This window comes from Mastomys coucha, unplaced genomic scaffold (genome assembly GCF_008632895.1).
Source record: "Mastomys coucha isolate ucsf_1 unplaced genomic scaffold, UCSF_Mcou_1 pScaffold15, whole genome shotgun sequence".
In the NCBI taxonomy this organism is placed as follows: Eukaryota; Metazoa; Chordata; class Mammalia; order Rodentia; family Muridae; genus Mastomys; species Mastomys coucha.
The window spans coordinates 14,384,168-14,392,003 of record NW_022196897.1 but is presented as its reverse complement, the minus strand read 5'-3'; the positions used below and the strand labels follow the sequence as shown (position 1 = coordinate 14,392,003).

General features: G+C 43.1%; 1 protein-coding gene across 1 annotated transcript; it reads left to right on the top strand.

Annotated features, from left to right (window-relative positions):
- Window positions 1-732: 732 nt before the first annotated feature.
- Obp2b (odorant binding protein 2B) lies at window positions 733-4,280 on the top strand. The gene is made up of 7 exons (XM_031373335.1): window positions 733-834; window positions 1,297-1,424; window positions 1,655-1,725; window positions 2,550-2,660; window positions 3,309-3,410; window positions 3,612-3,638; window positions 4,073-4,280. The coding sequence occupies exons 1-7, from the start codon at window positions 742-744 to the stop codon at window positions 4,093-4,095; spliced, it is 555 nt and encodes a 184-aa protein (XP_031229195.1). The 5' UTR covers window positions 733-741; the 3' UTR covers window positions 4,096-4,280.
- Window positions 4,281-7,836: the final 3,556 nt, after the last annotated feature.

Sequence of the window (7,836 nt, the reverse complement as noted above, 5' to 3'; positions counted from 1 at the left end):
AGGATAAAACTGTGACTGACACACAGGCCCTTCTCCTCAAGAACATAAAATGTAGCAGAGGAGGTACATTTTGGGTAGAGCGCAAGAAGTGAGAGACCTGAGAATAACAAGTGCTCTAAGAGAGCACTGGCAGCCCTGGGTGCATAATGCAGCAGTTCAGATGACTGTTGGCCTGAGTGTGGCTTAGAGCCTCTTAGAGGTGTTACTTTAGTTGACCCTAAGCCATTTCACAATGACCCATACATGTCTATTTTGGGCCTTCCAAGCATGAGCAAAAGTGAGTTGGGATCCCAAAACAGAGTGTGGTCTCTGGAAATCTGCAGGACTATGCATGGTGGAGAAGCCAAATCCCTTCTTGAGTAGCAGAGAAAGTGCCTAGGGAAGCTAAGACTACGTTAAGCATGAGAGAAGAGCTGATGATGGTAAGTGGATAAAGCAGCCCTCCTTTTCTGGCCTAGAATACAGACTGTACTGCCACCCAAAACCTGAGTTATTCAATCTCTCTGGACTCCTTCATAAGTAGCACACTTAGATGGCGATGACATCGAAGATCTTTTGTTTCAAGGTGGCAGTCAATGACCAAGAGGTCCTAAAAGCAACAATAATCACCCCTGTGACAAATGGCCAAGAGGGGTGTGGCCAATGTCCTTTTTGGCCATAAAGGGCATCGTCTGAGCAGCCAACACAGGGTCATTGTGTCATGTTTGCTGCCTGCTTTGTCTGAGAGCACACAGCCTGAACATGGAGAGCCTGCTCCTGACTGTCACACTATCTAGCCTAGTGGCAATTCTACAGACCCATGATGTCCTTCCCTCCATCAAAGAAGAAGATAAAGTGAGGCATGGAGGGGTGGCCAACAGGTGTATGTGGAAGGTTTGACCGTTGGACAGTGTCTGAGTACCAGAGCTAGTAATCATGAGGGTTTCAGTCCTCTGAGTCTGAGAAGAGGATGCTGTTCTCCAGCACGTAGGGCTTCCTGGTCCATGACTTAGTCCAGGGAAGGGTTCATGAGCAGTGACACCCAGAATCATAAAGTGTCTCTTAACAGGACTTCTGTGTTTGTTCCTGGAATCCTAACTGTTTCCAGCCTTTGGAGACAGTGAAATTCCATTTAAAATGGACAAACATGTGTAATTCTAGCCTAATTGTATAGAGCATAGTGTTGGACAGTGGAACCTCAACAACTCAGGGGAACATCTTATGCCAGGGGATATGTGTACAGGCTGCACACTTGGAGGCAAACTAAGTAAGACTTGGGGATGAGAAAGTGTGGGCTTAGGACTCTGTCTGCTCCAGCTTTCAGGTGTCTGGTTCATAAAGGCCACCGTGAGTCAAAGAGAAGTGGAGGCGAAATCTCTGGTTGCATTCCCTATTAAATTTACATGCCCAGAAGAAGGAACCTTGGAGCTCAGGTACACTATCATGTGAGTATCCCTCATCATCTTTTCAGCTTTCTCTCCTCTCCTCTGTGTTTTGGATATTGATGACAGAAAAGCCCATTCCTTTGAGGGGCTAGAGTCTTCACATGCTGAAATTTAGAAGGAGTTAATATGGGATTTCAGAGGTCATTGTGCCAAGGCTAAGAAACCAGGTAGCCAGGGTAGAGCACAGATGTGTTCAGAAAGAGACTGCAAGTTGGTTTCCTGTTTTCCAGATCTAAGGGAGAGTGCATTAATTTAGGAATTCGTATGCAAAGAACAGAGGAGCCTGGTCAATACAGTGCCTGTGAGTCCATGTTTCATTTTCTCCTCCTTTTCTTGCCATAAACCACTCTAATCAATACTGCTTAAGGAAGAATGGGTTTTATTTAGCTCCCAGTTCAAGGCACAGTCCATAGTGGTGGGATATTCCAGGCAGCTGAAACAGGAAGCATCTACTCATATAATACAGCAGTCAGAAGAGATTAGTGAATGCATTCATGCTAGTGCTCAGATGGTTTTCACAATTTTAAAAGTCCAGGATCTACTGCTCACACAATGTCCCTGCTCACAATTAATATGAATCTTCCACAATAAATTAACGTAATTAATATCATACCCACTGTCAAAGCCAACTGAATACTTCCCATGTTATTCTAGATTATGTGGACTTCTTAGTTAACAGTACCCCTGGATAGGTTGCAAAGCAAGATTCTTCGTTGGAGTACTCCTGGCCTGTTTACTTTTCAGGAAGGTCTACCAGTAAATTCCCAGGTGTTTTCAGAAATCAGTTGCCCTCACAGAAAAGACCATATTTCCCTCTAGATATCACTGTCCACTGTCCAATAGGGATCCTGAATCTTAGGATTTAGGAAACAGGTCAGGATAGCTGCTAGAGGGGTAGCCAGCCACAGCCTCATCTTCCCTGACACCTATGGTAATGTCTTCATAGCTAGGGATAACAGTTTTTCATGAGGAAACTCTGTCTTGTGATGATGTCATGGAAAGTCTTGGAGCTGGCTATATGATTGCTCATGGATTATTGTTGAAACCTTCCAGATTGTTCCTTAGTGTGGGATGAATGTTCTCTTTGAAAAAGACACTACAGATCCATTTCTCTTTAATATGCAGTTTTGGGTCGTAATCTCTTCTACATCTATGAGCTTCCAGTGAAGGACCACTACATCATATATAGTACAAGCCACCCGTCTCAGAAAATATCTCAATTGGGACACCTCATAGGTGAGGAACATCAGAGATCAAACCTCCTGTCCATGTTCTCTATGACCATTAGCTATTTGAATGCCCAGCGACTATATCCAGGCACTGGAATGTCTAAATCCTCTGCCATGTCCTTTAGCAGATGTGGATAAAGCACCATGAGGTCAGTATAAATGCTTTGAAATGGTAAGTCATGGTCTGTGCAGACGTTCCAGTGACATGATCAGATGCGACCTTGAGCACTGAGTAGTAGGATGGAATTTTTATTGACTTACTACAATATCTTCTCTTGGAGGTCTCAGGTTTCATGGCAGGAAGTTCTCATTGAAAGGCTGTGTCCTAACATAAACCTTTTATTGGCAATGCTGCCCTCCTTCCAGGGACAGGAGATGAATTCCCTTGAAACACAGTTTCTAGTTAGTGTGGGGAGCTTAGGATGTCACCTATCGGTTTGGTCATACTGTGTGACCCTATACGTTAGTTATATCCACTTCCTTTTCACAAGCTCCTCAACCATCATCCGTTTTGCACCTCCACATTCACTCTAAAGTCCCTCTTGTTCACATATGCTTCAGGTTGAAAACTCTGGGTTTTTGTAGTCTTCTTGTCTTTGTGTCAGTGGATTCTCTGCAGTGATACTCTTTCTGCTTATCTGGCCTCTGCTCACAGGAAAGTGTCCAGAAGAAAACCTGGAGGCCTTGGAAGTATTTAAGGAATTCATACAGCACAAGGGATTTCTCCAAGAAAACATCATTGTGCCTGAGCAGAGGGGTAAGAGGATGCTCTGTTCAGCTCCCCCTCATGACTCCTTACTCCCCTCCTGATACAGGGACTCTTATGTAAGCATGTGTCTTCCTTTACAAGCAGGCTACTTTCTCTGATCTTAATCATGGGCCATCCAAGCTGTAGGTGTACTCTGGGTCTTCAACCTGGACACTCTCTTGTATTTGATATTATTTCTTGCTTTTACAGAACGGTGTATTCCCATACATGACAGTGGTAAGTGACCCTCGGAAGGAACACTGAGGGAACTCAGATTCCTCTGTTCTATGGTGAAAGTTTCTATCTGTTGTTAACCCATCTCCAAACATCCCACTCATGAGGGAATGTGCTTAGCCAGAAAGCAGTGACCACTCCAGGAGGTGTCCTCAAGCATAATTTTGTGGATACTTGGGAATTCCGTCATTCATTTTCCTTGAGTTCTGCCTATACGGTAGCCTAATTTCATGAATTAGGTACCCACAAAACTGATTAGGCATCTAAAGGTCAAGGAAGTTAGGATACTTCTGTGGCCCATATATTTTCAGGATGGAATTCCCAAAGGCTCGATGATTGGAAAGTTATTAATAGGCATGTATCTCCTAAGTAGCTACTCTCCAACAGCTATTGCCATGATAGGGGATCTCTAAACTGTGTGTCTCTCTCTGTCACAGCCCACCAGGACCACAACTGCTGAGACAGGTTTGCCAGTAGGACATGGCAATGACCTCCCTGGACAACACTTCACTGAGCTGCATTTCCCCAACCTGAGTCCCACTCCTTCCTTAAATTGTACTACCCTCTGGACTTCCTAACCTCCTGATTTACCTTTTAACCCTGCTCTGAGACCCATCTGAATCCAATAAAAAAAGTTTAGCAATTTTTCTGGATTCAGCTTGTATGTGGCAGGCCTTCTTAATTCAAAAGGTTAAGGAGATTTGGGATTTAGCAGATAATGAGACACCCAGTAGCTTGGCACCCAATAGACCTCTAGAGCTATGTGATAAATTGGTAGTTCAAGTGATGTTCAGCCAATACCAAATAGCTCCAGAAAATGTCTGACACTGGATGAGGATAATTTGGATAGCCACTCAGTTGAGTAACGGTGGCATCAGGATTGCAAATATATTCAGGTCCCAACAGAGATATTGCTGCATTCAGGAACTTCATGGAAACCTGGGAGTGATCTAGCTTTGAATCTCCTAGGGGCAGTGGCAGGCACAGAGTGGGGAAGATTGCCAGACCTTCCTCAGCATGTTCCATAAAGGCAAGCCGACATGTAGCACTTGGGGTATTTTTTACTCACCTTGGCTTTTCTGTAATTAGTCAGTATCTGAGGTCTGTGTTGAAACTGCCCCAGGTATATACTGGGAGCACAGTGATGGAGGGCTGGGCCAGTATTTTGAATGATCAGGATAGACCCAGAAAGTGCCTATCTCAGTGGAACATGGATTTCTGGAGGGTAAGTTGCAACATCAATTTTTCATGAGAAGCTACAATGGCTGTCATGTATCCATTAGCAATACCCCTCCAACCCAACTCCCACCCTTATCTTCTACTCTTTCTATGCCTCTCACCACTGGACCTGGTCACCTGGAAATGGAATCAACCCCTTACATATCCTCTGCATCCTGGTGCAGCAGGGGCAAGTTGCAGAGAAACCATAGCCAGAAAATTAGAAAATTGATGGGCACTTTGTGTGTCTCTAGTATAAAAGATCCAAGTGTTTTACAGAATGGCCAAAGACCTCCATGTAAGAATATAAGACAGAAGTGGAAGTATTTTACTGAAGTTGGGATAAAAAGTAAATTTCATAGTATCAAAGCATAGGGTGAAAATTTTTGCATGCAAAGTAGATATGACTACACTGCAGTAGTTATCCTACATTTAAAGTTAGTGTTTGTTCCTGGTACAGTAATGCACACATTTAATCTAAGCATTTAGGAAAAGAGTCAGGAAGATCTTTGTGCATTTGAGACTAGTCTGGCCTACAAGAGGAGTTCCAGGAGAGCCAGGACTATTTAGGAAGATTGTGTCTCAAAACAAACAACCCAAAATACGGCATTTGTCGAATACAGGTGATTTCTCACTGGGTATGTGTATCCATGAACTTCACTGCATGCTTCCATTCCACATATTTTGCACTTTAGTCTGTTTTACATGCATAGTTTTGTCACCCAGATCTTTCTCTGATTTATAAGCATATCATCCCCTCAATTTGACCTACAGAGGTGCCTCCAGATTATCCCCTGGAACCTGTGCTATGTCATCTGACTTTCCTGGAGATCATGTCAGGGTCTATTCATTCTAGACTGTATAAAGACAATAAACAAAGACTCTGTTTCACCCATGTTTAGCCAGCTGGTTCATAGGATTTACTAGGACAGTGTGAGAAGATCTTTTGAGAGTATGCATGACTCAAGAGGCTGTACTATCAAAAGCACCTTGGACATTATTGATGCCTCAGTCTAGCTGAGTAGTTTGGTCTCCCTCTACCAATTCTATGCAGCTCCACCAAAGAGTCTGCTCTTCCCTGCATCGTTGACTGTCTATATAATCTTGGTGGTACGAAAGGGTTGTGAATCATTTAAATTTGTGCATATTGAGGACCTCCTGCAATTCTCTCCACAGTGGAATATTTCAACCCAAGAGAAATAGATGCACAGCACTCAACCAAATCCTGTAGCTCTTATATTCTTTCTGCTGTCTTCTCTGAAATTCATTAAGGCTTGGTAGGAGGTAGAATAGAAGATACATTCTCTTTCATATATAGTAACAGTTACATATTCTAAATAATTTGGTCATCTATCAGTAACCAGTACCAACTGCAAGGAAAAAAAAATCACTTAGTGACTGAATCTGAGCATAGCAGTAATCTTTTTGCATAAGCATAAATGATTAGAAGGTCATTTTACAGAAAAATAATTAATTTTAACAAAACAAGAGCAATAATCACACCCCTGAGATTTTGACTTTTGTAACCAGAAGTTTTTTCCCTTGCTCACCAAACTGAACATGAGTTCCCTTAAGTAAAGTAATTTCCTTCAATTTGAAAGTAATTGGTTTTACCCATCACAACATTGCCACTACATTATCACCAGAGAAATGTTGCCTGACTTATTAGTAATGAAGCACAAGTTGTATATAATGAAGCAGGGCAGCAGGTGATAATTATCCTCTGTCTGCAGACACAGCACATGTGTGGTGCATAAGGGGAATCTCTCTGTAACGTTCCTCCAGCCTGATTTCTCCAGGTTTGCAGCCACAGTACTCTGGGTCTTCAGCAATAGAGTCCTATTATCTCCTGCTATTACGTGACCATCACGAGTGGCTAGAGCCTTTACAGTCTGTGAGGCGTCTGTGATCTTCTCCCCACAGACTTGTCGGGAGCAGAACTGGGATTCTTGGATAACATTTTTTTTTGGTTACTTTCTTTATTTACATTTCAAATGTTATCCCCTTTCCCAGTTTCTCCTCTGCAAACCCCCATTCCCTCCCCCTCCCCCTGATTCTATGAGGGTGCTCCAACACCCACCTACCCACTCCTGCCTCACCACCCTAGCCCTAGCATTTCCCTACACTGGGACATCTAGCCTTCACAGAACCAAAACCCCCCTCCCATTTTTTTAGCTCCTAAGATTCTGTTTTTCTGACCAATGCAAGGTGTTATTTAAACATTTGTGTGGTATGTGAGGGAAGTATAAGAAGGTGTGTGTGTGTGTGTGTGTGTGTGTGTGTACACGCACGCTAATGAATCTGCTCAGAAGGAGGCCAGAACTTGACATTAGCGTCTTTCTTCATCTCACTGTACCTCATTTTCTTGAGTCAGTGTGTTTGGTTGGTTGGTGGTTTAAATTTTTCTTTTTGTCTAAAACAATGAGTTGTGTCTTGACCATGACAACACACTGTTGCCTTCATTTTACTCACAGTAAAAGTGAAAGTGCCACAGTGGCCCACAAATCACAACTGTTTGTTCTACCCTCTCCATCCTGGCCTGTAGTCATCTTCCTATCCCTACCTTGCCATCTGTTCCATCTTCTCTGCCATCTTGTCTGACTTTCCACAGCCAAGGGCCACCTGCTTCTTCCAGGCACCACTGAATATTTCTTCAACCTAGAGTACTCTTCCACTTCATTCATTTACAGATCAATCTCTTCACCATCTTCAAGTAGATGTTTAAATTCCCCTTTTCTGCAGGTGACTCTGACAATTCTATCAAATTCATCGCCCCTATAGTTGTCCACCTTGTTTCATTTGGGCCTTCTTCTTGCCATGTGCCAGAATTCAATAGGATATAATTAAGTAATCAGAAGACTGGAACAAACAGTAGACTGAGCAGGGATAGTTAACACAATGGACACTTAACAATCCAAGTGTAAGGAGAGCTACAGACACTGAGAGGAGGTCACTGAGGAAAACCATTGTGCTCTAGGATCCC

Coding starts and splice junctions, on each gene's coding strand:
- Obp2b (XM_031373335.1), top strand. CDS start 742: ATGGAGAGCCTGCTCCTGACTGTCACACTATCTAGCCTAGTGGCAATT. Junction 835..1,296: donor CCATCAAAGAAGAAGATAAA/GTGAGGCATGGA, acceptor TGTCTGCTCCAG/CTTTCAGGTGTCTGGTTCAT. Junction 3,639..4,072: donor TATTCCCATACATGACAGTG/GTAAGTGACCCT, acceptor TCTCTGTCACAG/CCCACCAGGACCACAACTGC.